This window comes from Staurois parvus, unplaced genomic scaffold (genome assembly GCF_062004578.1).
Source record: "Staurois parvus isolate SC_StPar_1 unplaced genomic scaffold, SC_StPar_1.0 ptg000601l, whole genome shotgun sequence".
In the NCBI taxonomy this organism is placed as follows: Eukaryota; Metazoa; Chordata; class Amphibia; order Anura; family Ranidae; genus Staurois; species Staurois parvus.
The window spans coordinates 659907-682092 of record NW_028318397.1 but is presented as its reverse complement, the minus strand read 5'-3'; the positions used below and the strand labels follow the sequence as shown (position 1 = coordinate 682092).

The 22186-nt window shown below is 48.1% G+C and overlaps 1 protein-coding gene across 1 annotated transcript in view; it reads left to right on the top strand.

Moving 5' to 3' along the window:
- Positions 1 to 22186, top strand: part of ANKRD44 (ankyrin repeat domain 44) — a 350654-nt gene that overhangs the window by 176278 nt on the left and 152190 nt on the right. Inside the window, exon 13 of the mRNA XM_089692691.1 lies at positions 6136 to 6204. Coding sequence (XP_089548817.1) covers positions 6136 to 6204 — 69 coding nt within the window. The remainder of the gene's footprint in view (positions 1 to 6135; positions 6205 to 22186) is intronic.

Below are 22186 nucleotides of genomic sequence, written 5' to 3'. Positions count from 1 at the left end.
AGCCTGCTTGGATAAGTATAGGAAAGAGCCACCTGCCACTGGTAACAAATAAACATGAAATGGCTGCTTTCTCTCTGATAGTAACCCTGCGTGTATTTTTAAATGAAGGTATAAGAAAGAAATGGGATCTTAAAAGGATCTATTGTCTGCTATGTTATATCCTTGGATGTAGCTTTGTAAATCATATACAAAAAGTGCATTAGATTAATGGTATATTAAGGATATATATCCTTTATTTATAAGGAAATACTATATTAAGAGAAACTGTTGATGTAGAAATATTGTCATTGTTAATATGGTTTTGAAGGTGGAAGCTCCAGAGCTAGCTTTCTTGTTATTGCTTTACATCTAATTGAGTCATTGAGTAGGGACACGCATATGTGTCTTAGATGTAAGGACACCTGATATGCATGTGCTTGCTCCAGTAGAGTGACATACAATTAGTGAATCATGGATATTAAAGCCAGCCCCGGAACTTGCACCTTCAAAACTACATCAGCAATGTCCCTGTCAGGGACCGTGGGTCTCGCCGCGGCGCACGGGTCTGCGCGTGCGCAGATTGCCCAGGTGCACCAATTTGTGGGCATTAGGACCTGGGTGCCCGTGGTGGCAATTGCGGCTGCGCATTTGCGCACTCGCGCACGCGGGCGCGCGCCTGGCACCAATTACTGTGCAGGGCACACTATTTAAACTAGCCAGGTGGTGATCAGATTGCCGCAAGGTCTAGTTCCTGTTACCTGTTTTCTGAAGTGCGTTCCTAGTTGCCGACCCTGCCTGTCCTGATTCCTGTTGACCTTCTCCTGCTCTGATCCCTGGCTCGTCTCTGACTATTCCTCTGCCTGCCCCTTTGTTATTGGACCTCCTGTTGCTAAACCTTGGCTCGTGACCCAGTTACTCTTCGCCATGACTGAGCCTGGAAGGGGAACTTCCCCTTTGGATGACATATGCCAACACCTGGCGACCCTCACACAAGGGGTTAAAGCCCTACAGGAGGGTTATACATATCTGGGCGACCGCATTCAGACTTTAGCCACACCGACATCCCCGACCAGGCAGTCTGGGGAACCTCCTGGGGGAGCACTGGTCTCGATACGCGCACCGGAACCCCGTGTTCCCACACTGGAACTTTTTAACAGGAACCGAAGCAGATTTAGGGCATTTCGTAACTCTTGCCAGCTATACTTTGACCTTCAGCCTCGGACATTCTCATCAGAATCCGTGAGGGTAGGGTTCATCATTTCCCTACTACAGGATGAACCCCAGAACTGGGCCCACCGCCTATTAGAGACCCGACATCCGCATTTAAAATCGGTAACGGTATTTTTTGAGGCGATGACCCTATTGTATGATGACCCGCAGCAGGCAGCGACGGCTGAGATGGCCTTACACACCCTGAGGCAAAGTCACCAAGCAGTGGAAGACTACGCTTCCGAGTTCAGGCGTTGGGGTAGTGACACCCAATGGAATGAGGCGGCCCTGCGTCACCAATTCCGCATGGGTCTATCCGAGTCACTGAAGGACGAGCTGGCCCGAGTAGACATACCCGATACTCTTGAGGCCTTGATAACCTTGGCTATCCAAATTGACCGCAGGTTGCGGGAACGCAGGCGAGAAAGGTCCAACCAAGGTCTGAGGCCAACCCGGATACTACCTCGTGCTCTGGCCCAGCCTAATTCTCTTCCGAATGATCGGAACCAGGAGTCTACAGATGCACCTGGACCTGAATCATCAGGAAGGACGCGGCCTTCACTTATACTTGAGGAACGCCAGAGGCGTCAGGTAAACCGTCTTTGCCTTTATTGTGGGGAAGCAGGCCATGTGGTGCGTACCTGTCCAGCCAAGGTGGGTAAGTCCTCCTCTGTTTTTTTCTACGGTAGCCTCCAATGGTACTAGCAACACCAGTTATCTAGCTGTGCCTATTTCACTTCAGCTTCCTGGGATAACTGTGTCAACAACGGCAATTGTGGATTCCGGAGCATGTAACTGCTTTATAGATTTAGACTTTGCAGCTCAGCAGCAGATTCCCCTATAGACGAAGGAGGTGGGGTTAAATATCTTCTTGGCTGATGGGTCCTGTATTAGGTCAGGGGTAGTAGACCGTGAAACCCCACCTATTCGCACTACAGTGGCGACCCCCCATCAGGAATTCCTTCGCTTGAATGCCATTGCATCCCCATTGTTCCCAATTATCTTGGGGCTCCCTTGGCTATGAGCCCATGATCCCCAGGTTAATTGGAAGGCAGGGTCAATTCACTTCCAGTCACCCTACTGCCAACAATATTGTCTCCCTAAGACTTCCCCGGCTCTGCAGGCCTTGTTATGTATGGATGCGGATGCAGAACTGGCCTACCATAGTTACCTGGATGTGTTTAGCAAGCGGGGGGCAGATATTCTTCCTCCGCACCGAGCCTACGACTGCCCAATTGACCTCCTCCGGGGGTCCGAAATACCTTTTGGGCAGATATTTCCCTTGTCAGAGCGGGAGCTAGGGGTACTGAAGGACTACATAGACGAAAACCTCCGTAAGGGGTTTATTCGGCCCTCCACATCACCAGCTGGGGCTAGTATTTTCTTTGTGGAGAAGAAAGACAAATCCCTAAGACCCTGTGTAGATTACTGGGAATTAAATAAAATAACAGTTAAAAATCGTTACCCTCTTCCTTTGGTCCCCGAACTGTTTCAGAGATTAAAGTCAGCTTCTGTCTTTACCAAACTGGATTTGAGAGGTGCTTATAATCTATTCCGTGTCAGAGAGGGAGACGAATGGAAGACAGCATTCCGTACCAGATTCGGGCATTTCGAGTACCTGGTCATGCCCTTCAGCCTATGTAATGCACCCGCCACTTTCCAACATTTCATAAATGATGTTTTCAGGGACTATCTGGATATCTTCGTCGTCGTCTACTTAGACGACATCCTAATCTTCTCCGCGTCCTTGGAGGTCCATAGAGGTCACACGAGGTGCATGTTGGAACAACTTCGCTAACACGGCCTGTATGCCAAGGCAGACAAATGCTGTTTTGAAAAGCGCAGCATTTCTTTTTTAGGACTGACCATCTCCACCACAGGAGTGGCCATGGATCCCAAGAAAATCTCGGCTATCTTGGATTGGCCAGTGCCCACTGATAAAAAGGCTGTTCGCCAATTTTTATAGAAAATTCATAAAGACCTTTTCAGGTCTGGTATCCCCCATCACCCAGCTGACTAGGCAGGGGGTCCGCTTCCAGTGGACACCTGAAGCGCAGGTAGCATTTGAAGCATTAAAGAAATTGTTCACCGCAGCTCCTATCCTGAGCCACCCGGATCCTTCCTTACCTTACATCCTGGAGGTAGACGCATCCGAGAACGCAGTAGGGGCGGTCCTGTCTCAAAGGAAGGGCATTAAGGAGCTCATGCACCCAGTGGCCTTCTTTTCTAGGAATTTGACCACTGCGGAAAGGAACTATGATATCGGGCATCGGGAGCTCCTGGTGATCAAGGAGGCGCAAGAGGAGTGGAGGTACCTGCTAGAGGGGGCTATACACCCAATATTAATCTTCATGGACCACAAGAACTTAGAATATTTGAGAACGGCAAAGTGCTTAAGACCACATAAGGCCAGGTGGGCACTTTTCTTTTCGAGATTTACATTCCACATCACCTATAGGCCAGGGTCAAAAAATACAAAGCCCGATGCGCTCTCCCGCATGTTTGAGGACCCTGAAGAGATCCCCAAACCTGATACTATCCTGTCCTCTGGGAATTTCCTAGTCGTCCAAACCGATCTCCGTTCCAAATTGCAAACCGCATCCGTAGGAATGCCAAGTCCACCTATTGTTCCCTTACTGAATAGGGAGGGGCTTTTTTGGAAGGAAGGTCAGATTGTGGTACCCGAGGAGGCCCGTACCTTGGTACTGGGCTATTGCCACGATCACCCGTTAGCAGGGCATTTTGGAGTACATAAGACCCTAGAGCTATTACAACGTACATTCTAGTGGCCAAATATGGTCAAGGATTGTGAGGTATATGTTAGAACCTGTGCCATTTGTCAAAGGAACAAGCCTACTAGGAACAGGGCCTGGGGTCTACTACGTCCTTTGCCAACACCTGACAGGCCATGGAGAATGATCTCTATTGATTTTATTGTGGAACTTCCACCCTCTCAGGACCACACAGCAATCTTTGTGATTGTAGATCGCTTGTCCAAGATGGCCCATTTTGTACCATTAAAAAGCACGCCTATGGCCCTTGAGACAGCGCGGGTTTTTATTAAGGAAGTGGTAAGACTCCACGGCATCCCCAAGGATATTGTGTCAGACAGGGGGGTTCAGCTCACGTCTAGATTCTGGAAGGCCCTATGTGAAACCCTAGGAATTAAGCTGTCGTTTTCATCAGCTTATCACCCACAAACCAATGGCCAGACTGAACGGACGAATCAAACCTTGGAGCAGTACCCCAGATGCTATACCACCTTCATCCAAGATGACTGGTTAACACTCCTGCCACTGGCGGAGTTCGCATATAACAATGCGAGTCATTCTGCTACGAAGCAATCCCCGTTTTTGCGAGTTATGTGTTCCACCCCATATTCTTGCCAGACCTGATTCCGGAGGTCACGGTTCCTGCTACGCAGGATATGTTACATTTTTTTTCCTCTAATAGCAAGGTGTTGCAAGAGGCAATGGCAAAGGCCCAGGATGACAATAAAAGGGCTTTTGATAGGAAGAGAAGAGGGGAATTAAGCTTGCACCCAGGGGACCAGGTCTGGTTAGCCACGACGAATTTAAAAATGTCCTGTCCATCGAGGAAACTGGCACCTAAGTTCCTGGGTCCTTTCCGGGTGAGACGCAAGTTCAATGAAGTTGCTTACGAACGCACACTCCCTGAATCTCTTAAAATTCATCCGGTCTTTCACATGTCTCTATTAAAACCGGCGACACCAGACCCCTTTCCGGATCGTAGGTCTAAACCTCCGGAGGCTATAAACATCGACGGAGAGGAGGAGTTTGAAGTAGAGGCAATCCTAGATTGTAGAAAAAGGAGAGGCCAAACTGAGTTCCTTGTTAAATAGAAGGGTTATGGTTCAGAGGAAAATTCGTGGGAACCGGCTCAAAATGTTCATGCCCCAAGACTTGTTCGGGAATTTTTTCGGAACCAGCCACTGAAAAGGGGTCTGTTGGGCATCTGGAGGCTGCCCGTAGGGGGGAGCAATGTCAGGGACCGTGGGCCTCGCCGCGGCGCACGGGTCTGCGCGTGCACAGATTGCCCAGGCACACCAATGTGCGGGCATTAGGACCTGGGCACCTGCGGCACACGCGGGCGCATGCCTGGCTCCAGTGACCATGCAGGGCACACTATTTAAACTAGCCAGGTGGTGATCAGATTGCCGCAAGGTCTAGTTCCTGTTACCTGTTTTCTGAAGTGCTTTCCTAGTTGCTGACCCTGCCTGTCCTGATTCCTGTTGACCTTCTCCTGCTCTGATCCCTGGCTCGTCCCTGACTATTCCTCTGCCTGCCCCTTTGTTATTGGACCTCCTGTTGCTGAACCTTGGCTCGTTACCCAGTTACTCTTCGCCTATTGCTCTGTTTACCGATCTGCCTCCACCGTTACCGACCCGGCTAGTCTGACCACGCTTACTCCTGACTGTCATCCATCCATCCTGCACGGGTCCTGGACCTGTCAGCCTCTTCACATCAGGCTCACCCCTGGAACATACCCTCAGCGGGACCCCTCTACCACCAACTCCATCCCAACCATCAGGGGCTCTGGTGAAAAGGCAGACTGGGACTTAGACTCCGCGTCCTGGGGAATCTCGTTCTGTGGGTCACTAGAGATCCTGCTAGGCGATGCACGACAATCCTCTTCCTTATGTATACCCTTTAAGATCTAATAGTGCTACTGTAGTCCAGTTCCATTGTTTCAGCAGAGCAAGTGCAGAATGCATTCACTTCAAATTGTTTTGTCTTCCTTTGTGGCCTTTTTCAAAATGCTTACATGAACTACAAACACTTACTCAGGGCAACAGTGTAGGTTTTGAGGGCCTGTTCACAATTGTTGCATATACCAATTTATAACAAAGACTGTTGATTGATAGTTACAGTGTATTTACATGTGTGGTATTTCAATTGGAAACGTGATTCCTTGTTTTGTTTGTAGAAATGTTGAGTGTGTACAAGTTTTACAACAAACTGGAGCAGATCAGAGCAAAAAAGACAAATGTGGTCGGTAAGTTTAAATGCTAAAACTGATGTTTAAAATGTGCTCATAGTATCACAATTGTGGTTCTAATCTCTAAAGCAGTGTAAAGATCAAAATAAAAAAATATGTACAGATTACAGACAGGTTTGACTGGTTGATAAGGCATAGCATACATTTACTTTGCACGGCCTCATTAAATAAGACAGTTATTTCGATTAGAAAATAAAATCTATAATATATAGATATTTTATTTGTATATTGAAAAGGTGGGAAGAGGAAATAGGCAAAGGGAAAAAATGGACTTTAGAGGCACAAAATACATATACACTTATTAGTAAAATCATTTCTACTTTATTATGATAATAAGTCATGACAGAAAAACATTTTTAGTTTAAAATTTCCATTGTACAATGTCCGTGCGGACAATGTCACACATCCCACCATACCGAAGGAGCAAGACTAGTGATAAGACATACTGTAACCACCAGGAAAAGTCCTATGGTGGGGTGAGGGACATTATGCCGCTAGAAGAATGGCACAACATGTTTCGCGACAACAATCGCTTCTTCAGGGACTGAATTATAAAATCTAAAAAGGAAACACATATACATATAAATATATTGATTGTAACAGCTTGCATCATAAACATGTAAAAATCCAAATGAATATATCATAGAACTTACATATAGTATTTATGTGTGCCAAGCAACGAAAGACCTCCTATTTGCAGGGAGTCGACCTCCTCTATTGCTCATATAGGGCAGGGGGCCATCCAAGAGCCAGATATAGGGGCACAATATTGGCCAGCAAGGTACGGGCCTCATAGGTCTAAAAAACCATATAAGGGAAAGAGGGTCATGACATATGTATTACACCTCTAATTAGGGTCTACACTACATATGGGCTACCAATCTACCTTTATGCCAGGTTACACAGATGATAGCAATACTGATTAACCAAATATTACCTCAAAAGTATATTATGCAGCAAAGAGTTTGGGATTTCCTGCAGATAGCAGAAGTTTCTGTCCCCAAAATTGGGCAGACAATCCACAAAAGAGAAACAGAACAATTCACTCTCCAATATCCAGGATGGAGACAGAAATGGCCAGAAGGATATTCCAAAATATCAGCCCTAAAAGGCAAAGACATTCCCTAATATATTGTAATAATAATAATATGTATGTATATATATATACAGTGGGGATCGAAAGTTTGGGCACCCCAGCTAAAAATTTGTATTAATGTGCATAAAGAAGCCAAGGAAAGATGGAAAAATCTCCAAAAGGCATCAAATTACAGAGTAGACATTTTTATAATATGTCAACAAAAGTTAGATTTTATTTCCATCATTTACACTTTCAAAATAACAGAAAACAAAAAAATGGCGTCTGCAAAAGTTTGGGCACCCTGCAGAATTTATAGCATGCACTGCCCCCTTTGCAAAGCTGAGACCTGCCAGTGTCATGGATTGTTCTCAATCATCGTCTGGGAAGACCAGGTGATGTCAATCTCAAAGGTTTTAAATGCCCAGACTCATCTGACCTTGCCCCAACAATCAGCACCATGGGTTCTTCTAAGCAGTTGTCTAGAAAACTGAAACTGAAAATAGTTGACGCTCACAAAGCTGGAGAAGGCTATAAGAAGATAGCAAAGCGTTTTCAGATGTCAATATCCTCTGTTCGGAATGTAATTAAGAAATGGCAGTCATCAGGAACAGTGGAAGTTAAAGCAAGATCTGGAAGACCAAGAAAAATATCAGACAGAACAGCTCGCAGGATTGTGAGAAAAACAATTCAAAACCCACGTTTGACTGCACGATCCCTCCAGAAAGATCTGGCAGACACTGGAGTTGTGGTACACTATTCCACTATAAAGAGATACTTGTACAAATATGGTCTTCATGGAAGAGTCATCAGAAGAAAACCTCTTCTACGTCCTCACCACAAAAATCATCATTTGAACTTTGCAAATGAACATATAGACAAGCCTGATGCATTTTGGAAACAAGTTCTGTGGACCGATGAGGTTAAAATTGAACTTTTTGGCCGGAATGAGCAAAGGTACGTTTGGAGAAGAATTTTTGAGGCACAGAATTTAATGAAAAGAACCTCTGTCCAACTGTTAAGCATGGGGTTGGATCAATCATGCTTTGGGGTTGTGTTGCAGCCAGTGGCACAGGGAACATCTCACGAGTAGAAGGAAAAATGGATTCAATAAAATTTCAGCGAATTTTGGATGGTAACTTGATGACATCTGTGAAAAAGCTGAAGTTAAAGAGAGGATGGCTTCTACAAATGGATAATGATCCTAAACACACCTCGAAATCCACGGGGGATTACATCAAGAGGCGTAAACTGAAGGTTTTGCCATGGCCTTCACAATCTCCTGACCTCAACATAATTGAAAATCTATGGACAGACCTTAAAAGAGCAGTGCGCGACACACAGCCCAGAAATCTCAAAGAACTGGAAGACTTTTGTAAGGAAGAATGGGCAAAGATACCTCAAACAAGAATTGAAAGACTCTTGGCTGGCTACAAAAAGCGTTTACAAGCTGTGATACTTGCCAAAGGGGGCAGTACAAGATATTAACTCTGCAGGGTGCCCAAACTTTAGCAGACGCCATTTTTTTGTTTTCTGTTATTTTGAAAGTGTAAATGATGGAAATAAAATCTAACTTTTGTTGACATATTATAAGAATTTCTAATCTGTAATTTGATGCCTTTTGGAGATTTTTCCATCTTTCCTTGGCTTCTTTATGCACATTAATACACATTTTTAGCTGGGGTGCCCAAACTTTCGATCCCCACTGTGTATATATATATATATATATATATATATATATATATTAATCCACTCTCAGTGTATTATATTAGTTGCAAGAAAGAGAGGGTACTCTAAAAAATGCTAGAAGATGGATCCAGCCTTCTACTAGATAATTGGTCTGGAGGTATAAACAGAAATAAAAAGGAAAATTAACACTTAGATCGATTTAATGTGAACACCAGATCATCCTAATAAAACTAGGAATGATCTTTCTTACCTCTATAAAATGATGTCAGTATTCCGTAGAAGTATATCAGTTATCTGGCGGGAAGAAGAGTACACCTGCAACAGTCCAGAAATCCTCTATGAGGTATATGAGTCTTGTGACCCAGAAGGTTGAACATCCCCGGGAAGAATGGTGCCGAGAGACCCACAGCCATTTATAGTGCCCCAGGTGCGGCGCGTCTACGTCAGAAAGTGTGATGTCACCGCGTCTGGCCATTGGTGGTGACGCCGTAGCACTGTCACTACGCATGCACCAAGGAAAGATGCAGCGGGATAGGTCCGCTCAGGTGCACCTGGAGGGACGAGCAACGTCCCAACCATGCCGCAAACGTCCCACCCAAGGGGACAAGGGGCGTCGCGCCCACCTGGCCGCATATCAGGCCCAAAAAAGGATAGACCCCAATACCTAGGGCGAAGAGGAGCAATTGCAGGTCTGGCCTCCAGGAGTCAGGAGGAATATAGAAACCAGGCACGCATAATTAGCAGCACAGGACAACGTCAAGAAAGAATCAATAATACAACATACTGTAAAGTTTATACAAAAATGGAGGTATATACTGTTGATATAGTATAATCCGAAAAATAGGTTACAGCATGGCAAAAAAATCATGGGAATGAGACAAAGGGAAATCATTTGAAATCCCTAAAGCACTCTCCAACAGAAACCCAAATATTAAAGCCCGAGACACACAAGGTTCCATAAAGATACAGGAAAACCATACATTGGGAACACCCAGATATTTACAGACAGTCATATCTATAACTAGAGATGAGCGAATCGAAGTAGGCGAAGTGGAATTCGTTTCGAATATTAGGAAAATTTCGATTCGCGTCGAATCCGAAAATAAGCAGACTTCGGATGCGCGAATCGAAATTTTTCCTAAAATGGCGGCGACATGTGCGGTGACGGAGCGGGGATGTCTGGGAAGGCGCGCAGACAAGGCGCGCTGACCCATAATGCATTCATTCATGACATGTGATCGCATTAGCCAATCAGCAGCCAGCCAGCCAGCACAGTGTAATGGTCGAGCTATAAATGGTGGCCATTTTAGAATTCTCCATTTGCCTCCAGTCATTCAACAGAGGCAGACCTGGCTGTATGCAGGGAGAGAGTTAGGGACAGAGAAACGTTACTTAGGGACATAGAAACGTTAGTTAGGGCCACAAAATCGTTACTTAGGGCCATAGAAACGTTACATAGGGCCACAGAAACGTTACTTAGGGCCACAGAATCGTTAGTTAGGGCCACAGAAACGTTACTTAGGGACACAGAATTGTTACTCAGGGACAGACAGAATTGTTACTGAGGGATACAGAATTGTTACTGAGGGCCACAGAATCGTTACTTATGGCTACAGAAATGTTACTTAGGGCCACAGAATTGTTACTTAGGGACAGACACAGAATTGTTACTGAGGGACACAGATTTGTTACTGAGGGCCACAGAATCGTTACTTAGGGCCACAGAATTGTTACTTAGGGACAGACACAGAATTGTTACTGAGGGACACAGATTTGTTACTGAGGGCCACAGAATCGTTACTTAGGGCCACAGAAACGTTACTTAGGGCCACAGAATTGTTACTTAGGGACAGACACAGAATTGTTATTGAGGGACACAGAATTGTTACTGAGGGCCACAGAACCGTTACATAGGGCCACAGAAACGTTACTTAGGGCCACAGAATTGTTACTTAGGGACAGAAACAGAATTGTTACTGAGGGACACAGATTTGCTACTGAGGGCCACAGAATCGTTACTTAGGGCCACAGAATTGTTACTTAGGGACAGACACAGAATTGTTACTGAGGGACACAGATTTGTTACTGAGGGCCACAGAATCGTTACTTAGGGCCACAGAAACGTTACTTAGGGCCACAGAATTGTTACTTAGGGACAGACACAGAATTGTTATTGAGGGACACAGAACCGTTACTTAGGGCCACAGAAACGTTACTTAGGGCCACAGAATTGTTACTTAGGGACAGACACAGAATTGTTACTGAGGGACACAGATTTGTTACTGAGGGCCACAGAATCGTTACTTAGGGCCACAGAATTGTTACTTAGGGACAGACACAGAATTGTTACTGAGGGACACAGATTTGTTACTGAGGGCCACAGAATCGTTACTTAGGGCCACAGAAACGTTACTTAGGGCCACAGAATTGTTACTTAGGGACAGACACAGAATTGTTATTGAGGGACACAGAATTGTTACTGAGGGCCACAGAACCGTTACTTAGGGCCACAGAAACGTTACTTAGGGCCACAGAATTGTTACTTAGGGACAGACACAGAATTGTTACTGAGGGACACAGATTTGTTACTGAGGGCCACAGAAACGTTACTTAGGGCCACAGAATCGTTACTTAGGGCCACAGAAACGTTACTTAGGGCCACAGAAACTTTACTTAGGGCCACAGAATTGTTACTTAGGGACACAGAATTGTTACTCAGGGACAGACACAGAATTGTTACTGAGGGATACAGAATTGTTACTGAGGGACACAGAAACGTTACTTAGGGCCACAGAAACGTTACTTAGGGCCACAGAAACGTTACTTAGGGCCACAGAATTGTTACTTAGGGACAGACACAGAATTGTTACTGAGGGACACAGAATTGTTACTGAGGGCCACAGAACCGTTGCTTAGGGCCACAGAAACGTTACTCAGGGACACAGAATTGTTACTCAGGGACAGACACAGAATTGTTACTCAGGGACACAGAATCGTTTAATTAAAGAGTATGTCAGACAACATGCAGAGGAGTGGCAGAGGAGGCAATGTTTTAGGAGCGAGCAGACGTGGCAGCAGAGGAAGGGGTCGAGGCAGCACTATTCGCAGCCAGAGGCCAGTGCTCCCGGTGTCATCCAGCGGTCGTGTCTCCACCGACAACCCTGCCGTCATCGATTGGTTGGCTCGGTCGTCTTCCTCTTCCCAGGTCACCTCTGACACCTACAGCCAACGGTCGGTGGGTACGTCAGACACAACCGTTAGTTGGCATGGCCCGGGAGCAAGCCCACTGAAATCACGTGTCCTCTACCTGCCCCTGTCCTTTGGTGTTCCCTCACCAAGCGAAGTATCGCATGCTGTGGGCTCAGCCCCACTGTACAGTGAGGAAGAGCTAACAGAGGGCGGTCAGGAACGGGGGGAGACATCCGCCTCTTCAGCAGCCAGGCGAAGAAGTAGTGGCGAGGAGAGTGGCTCGGTAGCCGGTCTAGAGACAGGTCTGTCTCCTGACCCACACGCAGCCGAGGGGGCTAGTAGTGAGGCGGAGACCCTAATTGATGATGATGAGGCTGATCGCACTTGGCAGCCTCGTCGTCATCAGGCTATTGCTTCCGCATCATCAGGAGAAGTGGGTGGCAGCTTGGCAGCGAGCAAAACAGTCGGTGGGTTGCCCAGGAGGCAGCAGGGTCGCAGCAGTGTCAGTGGAGGCAAACGGCCACGGAGTACAGCACCAGCTCCACTGCAGCCTACCACCACGGCCAGTAGTGGTGCCGGTGTGCACGGAGGAAGCAGCAGTCAGCCAGTGAGGAGTATCGGGGGCAAAGTTTCCTACTCGGTGGTGTGGCAATTTTTTGTCAAGCCGCCCGAGGAAGTAAACGTAGCCGTATGTCGACTATGTGGCCAGAAAGTCAAGCGTGGCCAGGGGGCCCATGTTGGGACTACAGCGTTGCGGCAGCATATGCAGCGTCGCCATTCGGTGGCCTAGGAAAACCGTGATAAAGATACAGCGGTTCTGTCCGCCCCAGCCCCCGCTCCATCACCCGCTCCGTTACTTGCTCCGTCACCCGACGTCAATCGCCCTCTATCAGCCAGTCAAGGCTCCAACACCTCTGCTGAGGGGAGTTGTAGCTCGTTGCCATCTTCCGCTCGTTCAGATACTCCTTCTCCTGCTACTTCTCTTCACGGATTCCGTCAGCAGTCTTTCTTGGAATCCGTTTCCAAGAGACAACAGTTTGCGAGCACGCACCCGACGGTGCAAAAGCTGAACGTCCTCCTGTCCAAGTTGCTGGTGCTGCAGTCCCTCCCTTTCCAAGTGGTGGACTCAGCACCTTTCCGAGAAATGATGGCTTGTGCCGCGCCGCGGTGGAGAGTGCCAAGCCGTCATTTCTTCGCCAAAAAGGCAGTGCCAGCCCTGCATTCACATGTAGAAGAGATGGTGGGCCAGTCTTTGAGCATGTCGGTCTCTGCCAAAGTGCACGGCAGCGCCGACGTGTGGAGCTGTAACTACGGTCAGGGACAGTACATGTCATTTACGGCCCACTGGGTGAACGTGGTGCCGTCACAGCCGCACCAGCAACTTGGACAGGTCACGCCGCTTTTGCCTCCACGTTTGCACGTCCTTGGTCCACAAAAGATGTCCGCCTCTACCACCTCTTCTTCCTTCGTGTCCTCAGCCGCCACCCCCGTGCCAAGTTCCATTACCCAACCGGCATATCACATGTGCAGGGCGCAACGGTGTCACGCTGTGCTGCACCTGGTATGCCTTGGCGAACGTAGTCACACAGGGGAGGAACTTCTCAGTGTAATGAACAGAGAAATCGACAGATGGCTGTCTCCGCGCAAACTGAAAATCGGAACCATGTTGACCGACAACGGAAAGAACATGGTGTCTGCTTTGCGTCAAGGAACGTTGTGCCATGCGCCATGCATGGCTCACGTGTTCAATCTGGTTGTCAAGCGGTTCCTAAAATCCACCATCCCACTGCAAGACATCCTTAAAATGTCACGTAAACTTTGCATGTATTTCAGCCATTCCTACACCGCAAAGCACACCCTCCTTGAGCTGCAGCGGCAGAACGGAATTCCACAGCATCGCCTGATCTGCGACGTTGCAACAAGGTGGAATTCAACCCTACACATGTTAGACCGCCTTTACGAACAGCGAAAGGCCATCACCGATTTCCTGATGTTACAAGCGGATAAAGGTACTCCCCTGTGTAACTTCGATGTCAGCCATTGGCAGCTCATGCGTGACACCTGCCGCTTGCTCAGGCCCTTTGAGGAGGCCACGCTATTCATGAGTCGGCAGGACTATGGGATGAACGACGTCATTCCTTTGTTGCACGTCCTGGAACAAATGCTGTTAACAATGGCTGGTCAGGGTGCGGTAGACGTGGCGCACAGATCTCAACGCCACATGACCCCTGTGGGGGCAGGACAGGAAGAAGAGGAGGAGGTAGAGGAGGACATTTGTGCTCAGGAATTATTGAGTGAAATGGGTGGTTTTTCCACTCAGCGGACAGGAGTGGAGGAGCAGGAGCATCTGGTAGAGGAGGAGGAGGAGGAGACAGAGGACCCAGGCGCACCGTGGCAGTATGCTGTGGAGATGGAGGCAGGGAGTTCCTCTCATTCCTTGGCACAAATGGCCCATAGCATGCTCGGTTGGTTGCGTAGCGACAGCCGAATAATAACCATCAGACAGAGGGATGACTTTTGGCTGTCCACCTTGTTGGACCCTCGCTACCGTTCAAAAATGGTGGCCTTTTTCACACCTGCTGAGAGGGAGGCCAAAATAACGTACTATAAAAACCACCTATGTAGTCAGTTGGTCTCTGCCTTTGGGCGCCAACGTCCATCCTCAGACACTGTGGGCCCTGTGCGCTCGTGTTCCGCTGCCATAGCAGCAGGGGAGGGGAGGGGTGGGGTGGTAGGAGCAGTGGTAGCTCCACCAGCAGTGGCTGCCTCAGTCTGCAGTCGATGATGAGTAGCTTTCTTCACCAGCGCAGTGAGGAAACTACTAACCAGCCGCAGCAGCAGCAGCAGCATCAGGTGGACCTGGAGCAGGACCTCAAACAACAGGCTCGGGCCTACTTGGACAGCACCCTGCCAACCGAGGTAGACAATCCCCTTGACTACTGGGCAACGAAACTTGACCTTTGGCCCCAACTAGCTGAATTTGCCCTTGAAAGGCTGTCATGCCCGGCCAGTAGCGTGGCATCGGAGCGCGTGTTTAGTGCGGCAGGAGGTATTGTAACTCCGCGGAGGACACGACTGTCCACCCAAAGTGTGGAGAGACTCACGTTTGTGAAAATGAATCAGGCGTGGATTAGTCTGGATTTCAAACCACCAGTTCCTGACACAACTGACTAAATCCGCCATGAATCATGCCCCAAACATGTGCCACTTTCAGGTCTCCTCACACTGCTGGTGTGTTCCATTTTTTGTCATAGGGTGCTGGCAGATTACGGGCCTCCCATAGCTGCTGCCAGGCCCCTAATCTGCCATGGGCCCCTATACCGCCTCCTCATGCTGCTGCGAAGTCCAGAGTCTCTCATGGGTCCCTGTACGGCCTCCCATTGCTGCTGTCTCCATCGCCACACTCTGCCATGTGCCACTTTCAGGTCTCCTCACACACTGCTGGTGTGTTCAATTTTTTGACATAGGGTGCTGGCAGATTACGGGCCTCCCATAGCTGCTGCCAGGCCCCTAATCTGCCATGGGCCCCTATACCGCCTCCTCATGCTGCTTGCTGCCAAGTCCAGAGTCTGTCATGGGTCCCTGTACGGCCTCCCATTGCTGCTGTCTCCATCGCCACACACTGCCATGTGCCACTTTCAAGTCTCCTCACACACTGCTGGTGTGTTCAATTTTTTGACATAGGGTGCTGGCAGATTACGGGCCTCCCATAGCTGCTGCCAGGCCCCTAATCTGCCATGGGCCCCTATACCGCCTCCTCATGCTGCTGCCAAGTCCAGAGTCTGTCATGGGTCCCTGTACGGCCTCCCATTACTGCTGTCTCCATCGCCACACTCTGCCATGTGCCACTTTCAGGTCTCCTCACACACTGCTGGTGTGTTCAATTTTTTGACATAGGGTGCTGGCAGATTACGGGCCTCCCATAGCTGCTGCCAGGCCCCTAATCTGCCATGGGCCCCTATACGGCCTCCTCATGCTGCTGCCAAGTCCAGAGTCTGTCATGGGTCCCTGTACGGCCTCCCATTGCTGCTGTCTCCATCGCCACACTCTGCCATGTGCCACTTTCAGGTCTCCTCACACACTGCTGGTGTGTTCAATTTTTTGACATAGGGTGCTGGCAGATTACGGGCCTCCCATAGCTGCTGCCAGGCCCCTAATCTGCCATGGGCCCCTGTACCGCCTCCTCATGCTGCTGCCAGGTCCACAGTGTCTCATGCCATGTGCCACTTTCAGGTCTCCTCACACTGCTGGTGTGTTCAATTTTTTGACATAGGGTTCTGGCAGATTACGGGCCTCCCATAGCTGCTGCCAGGCCCCTAATCTGCCATGGGCCCCTATACCGCCTCCTCATGCTGCTGCCAAGTCCAGAGTCTCTCATGGGTCCCTGTACGGCCTCCCATTGCTGCTGTCTCCATCGCCACACTCTGCCATGTGCCACTTTCAGGTCTCCTCACACACTGCTGGTGTGTTCAATTTTTTGACATAGGGTGCTGGCAGATTACGGGCCTCCCATAGCTGCTGCCAGGCCCCTAATCTGTCATGGGGCCCTATACCGCCTCCTCATGCTGCTGCCAGGTCCACAGTGTCTCATGCCATGTGCCACTTTCAGGTCTCCTCACACTGCTGGTGTGTTCAATTTTTTGACATAGGGTGCTGGCAGATTACGGGCCTCCCATAGCTGCTGCCAGGCCCCTAATCTGCCATGGGCCCCTATACCGCCTCCTCATGCTGCTGCCAAGTCCAGAGTCTGTCATGGGTCCCTGTACGGCCTCCCATTGCTGCTGTCTCCATCGCCACACTCTGCCATGTGCCACTTTCAGGTCTCCTCACACACTGCTGGTGTGTTCCATTTTTTGTCATAGGGTGCTGGCAGATTACGGGCCTCCCATTGCTGCTGCCAGGCCCGTAATCTGCCATGGGCCCCTGTACCGCCTCTTCATGCTGCTGCCAGGTCCAGAGTGTGGCATGGGTCCCTGTACGGCCTCCCATTGCTGCTGTCTCCATCGCCACACTCTGCCATGTGCCACTTTCAGATCTCCTCACACTGCTGGTGTGTTACATTTTTTGTCATAGGGTGCTGGCAGATTACGGGCCTCCCATTGCTGCTGCCAGGCCCGTAATCTGCCATGGGCCCCCGTACCGACTCCTCATGCTGTGACGTTGCAACAAGGTGGAATTCAACCCTACATATGTTAGACCGCCTTTACGAACAGCAAAAGGCCCTCACAGATTTCCTGATGTTAAAAGCGGATAAAGGTACTCCCTGTGTAACTTAGATGTCAGCCATTGGCAGCTCATGCGTGACACCTGCGCTTGCTCAGGCCCTTTGAGGAGGCCACGCTATTCGTGAGTCGGCAGGACTATGGGATGAACGACGTCATTCCTCTGTTGCACGTCCTGGAACAAATGCTGTTAACAATGGCTGGTCAGGGTGCGGTAGACGTGGCGCACAGATCTCAACGCCACATGACCCCTGTGGGGGCAGGACAGGAAGAAGAGGAGGAGGTAGAGGAGGACATTGGTGCTCAGGAATTATTGAGTGAAATGGGTGGTTTTTCCACTCAGCGGACAGGAGTGGAGGAGCAGGAGCATCTGGTAGAGGAGGAGGAAGAGGAGACAGAGGACCCAGACGCACTGTGGCAGTATGCTGTGGAGATGGAGGCAGGGAGTCCCTCGAATTCCTTGGCACAAATGGCCCATAGCATGATCGCTTGCTTGCGTAGCGACAGCCGAATAATAACCATCAGACAGAGGGATGACTTTTGGCTGTCCACCTTGTTGGACCCTCGCTACCGTTCAAAAATGGTGGCCTTTTTCACACCTGCTGAGAGGGAGGCCAAAATAACGTACTATAAAAACCACCTATGTAGTCAGCTGGTCTCTGCCTGTCTGCGCCAACGTCCATCCTCAGACACTGTGGGCCCTGTGCGCTCGCGTTCCGCTGCCATGGCAGCAGGGGAGGGGTGGGGTGGTAGGAGCAGTGGCAGCTCCACCAGCAGCAGCTGCCTCAGTCTGCAGTCGATGATGAGTAGCTTTCTTCACCAGCGCAGTGAGGAAACTACTAACTAGCCGCAGCAGCAGCAGCAGCATCAGGTGGACCTGGAGCAGGACCTCAAACAACAGGCTTAGGCCTACTTGGACAGCACCCTGCCAACCGAGGTAGACAATCCCCTTGACTACTGGGCAACGAAACTTGACCTTTGGCCCCAACTAGCTGAATTTGCCCTTGAAAGGCTGTCATGCCCGGCCAGCAGCGTGGCATCGGAGCGCGTGTTTAGTGCGGCAGGAGGTATTGCAACTCCGCGGAGGACACGACTGTCCACCCAAAGTGTGGAGAGACTCACGTTTGTGAAAATGAATCAGGCGTGGATTAGTCTGGATTTCAAACCACCAGTTCCTGACACAACTGACTAAATCCGCCATGAATCATGCCCCAAACATGTGCCACTTTCAGGTCTCCTCACACTGCTGGTGTGTTCCATTTTTTGTCATAGGGTGCTGGCAGATTACGGGCCTCCCATAGCTGCTGCCAGGCCCCTAATCTGCCATGGGCCCCTATACCGCCTCCTCATGCTGCTGCCAAGTCCAGAGTCTTTCATGGGTCCCTGTACGGCCTCCCATTGCTGCTGTCTCCATCGCCACACTCTGCCATGTGCCACTTTCAGGTCTCCTCACACTGCTGGTGTGTTCCATTTTTTGCCATAGGGTGCTGGCAGATTACGGGCCTCCCATAGCTGCTGCCAGGCCCCTAATCTGCCAAGGGCCCCCGTACCGACTCCTCATGCTGCTGCCAGGCCCGTAATCTGTCATGGGCCCCTGTACCGCCTCCTCATGCTGCTGCCAGGTCCAGAGTGTGTCATGGGTCCCTGTACGGCCTCCCATTGCTGCTGTCTCCATCGCCACACTCTGCCATGTGCCACTTTCAGGTCTCCTCACACTGCTGGTGGTTTCCATTTTTGTCATAGGGTGCTGTATGGCCTCCCATTGCTGCTGCCTCCACCGCCACACTGTGGCTCCACACTCTGGTTTTGGCCCCGTGACTGCCCAAATGAGTGAAGTGTGCGGTGATTCTAAGATCGACGGCACTCATCTGCATGTCATACTGACTGTCAGTATTATTTCTCTTCCCCAGCAGACTCCAAGGGCATTTAAATTAAAGGTACAGTGTTCTGCACTAATATAAAGGCTCTCTGAAGCCTAGAAACACCCTTTTATAAGTTAAATTCGCAGCGAATATATTCGACTCGAATCGAAATTTTTCCACGAATTCGCCGAATCAGTCGAATCGAATTTTTGAATACTTCGCTCATCTCTATCTATAACTAAAGTCCATATATATCCAAATGGGAGTACTTAAATTGGACATCTGATAATATGCAAACCCATTATATACATACTGTAAAATTTAATAATACAAGCCAGTAATAGATACATATACCTATCATCGCCATTTATGGTGGCTTATAGAAATGGTTTATATGATATTATCTCATTTAGACCTGGGGAATGGGTTGTATTAAGACGTTCTATCCACATAGTTTCCTTACGTAGTAATTTTTGATCCCAATTACCCCCACATGGATCTTTGGTAACCACCTCAGTAAATTTAGCCTGTGATGTATCAAATTTATGGTACAATCCAAGGTGACAACTAATGGGGGTAACCATCTTAGCATTAGAAGAGTAATAAATATGGTCATGTATTCTCTGGTTAACCACTAGCCTACAGGGCACTTATACCCCCTTCCTGCCCTGGCCAATTTTCAGCTTTCAGCGCTGTCACACTTTGAATGGCAATTGCCCGGTCATGCAACACTGTACCCATATGAAATTTTTAGCATTATTTTGTGACAGATAGAGCTTTATTTTGGTGGTATTTAATCACCTCTGGGTTTTTTATTTTTTCTTAAACAAACCAAAAACCACTGAAAATTTTGAAAAAAAAATTTGTTTCTTAGTTTTTGTTATAAAATTTTGTAAATAAGTGATTTTTCTCCTTCACTGATGTGCGCTAATGAGGCTTCAGTGATGGGCACTGATAGGCTGCACTGATGGACACTGATAGTTGGCACTGATGGGCGCTGATGAGGAGGCACTGATAGGTGGCACTGATGGGCATTGACAGGCATCACTGATGGGCACTGAAAGGCAGCACTGATATATGGCACTGACTGGCACTGACTGGCACTGATAGGTGGCACTGACTGGCACTGTATTATTAAATTTTATGTATATAATGGGTATGCATATTGTCCAATTTAAGTACTCCCATTTGGATATATACTGTATGGACTTTAGTTATAGAGATGACTGTCTGTAAATATCTAGGTGTTCCCAATGTATGGTTTTCCTGTTTTCCTGTATCTTTATGGAACCTTGTGTGTCTCAGGCTTTAATATTTGGGTTTCTGTTGGAGAGTGCTTCAGGGATTTCAAATGATTTCCCTTTGTCTCATTCCCATGATTTTTTTGCCATACTGTAGCCTATTTTTCGGATTATACTATATCAGCTGTATACACCTCCATTTTTGTATAAACTTTACAGTATGTTGTGTTATCGATTCTTTATTGATGTTGTCCTGGGCTGCTAATTATGCGTGCCTGGTTTCTATATTCCTCCTGACTCCTGGAGGTCAGACCTGCAATTGCTCCTCTTTGCCTTGGGTATTGGGGTCTATCCTTTTTTGGGCCTGATATGCGGCCGGGTGGCCGTGACGCCCCTTGTCCCCTTCGGTGGGACATTCGCGGCATGGTTGGGACTTTGCTCGTCCTTCCAGGTGCTCCTGAGCAGGCGTATCCCGCTGCATGTTTCCTTGGCGCATGCGTAGTGACGGTGCGCCATTGTTGCCACCAGTGGCCGGGCGCGGTGATGTCATACGTTCTGAAGTAGACGCGCCTTGCCTGTGGCACTATAAATGGCCGCAGCCGTGGGTCTCTCGGCACCATTCTTCCTGGGGATGTTCAACCTTCTGGGTCACAGGACTCATATACCTCATAGAGGATTTCTGGACTGTTGCAGGTGTACTCTTCTTCCCGCCAGATAACTGATAAACTTCTATGGAACACTGACATCATTCTATAGAGGTAAGAAAGATAATTCCTGGTTTTATTAGGATGATCTGGTGTTCACATTAAATCGATCTAAGTGTTAATTTTCCTTTTAATTTCTGTTTATACCTCCAGACCAATTATCTAGTAGAAGGCTGGAGCCATCTTCTAGCATTTTTTTTTGTGCTTTGTTGACATCTTGACGGACAGGTCAAGGTATATTTGTTCCTGCCAAATACATCTATTCTTATAATTGGACAGGGTATTTGTATTATCTAATTATGGGGTTATTTGAAGTACCCTCTCTTTCTTGCAACTAATATAATACACTGAGAGTGGATTAATACATATATATATATATATATATATATATATATATATATATTATTACAATATCTTAGGGAATGTCTCTGCCTTTTAGGGCTGATATTTTGGAATATCCTCCTGGCCATATCTGTCTCCTTCCTGGATATTGGAGAGTGAATTGTTCTGTTTCTCTTTTGTGGATTGTCTGCCCAATTTTGGAGACAGGACCTTCTTCTATCTGCAAGAAATCCCAAACTCTTTTCTACATAATATACTTTTGAGGTAATATTTGGTTAATCAGTATTGCTATCATCTGTGTAACCTGGCATAAGGGTAGATTGGTAGCCCCTAATTAGAGGTGTAATACATATGTCAAAACCCTCTTTCCCTTATATGGTTTTTTAGAGCTATGAGGCCGGGCCTTGCTCGCCAATATTGTGCCCCCATATCTTGCTCTTGGATGGCTCCATGCCCTATATGAGCAATAGAGGAGGTCGGCTCCCTGTAAATAGGAGGTCTTTCGTTGCTTGGCACACATAAATACTATATGTAAGTTCTATGATATATTCATTTGGATTTTTACATGTTTATGATGCAAGCTGTTACAATCAATATATTTATATATATATATGTGTTTTCTTTTTAGATTTCTTCTAATAACGTCCCTCACCCC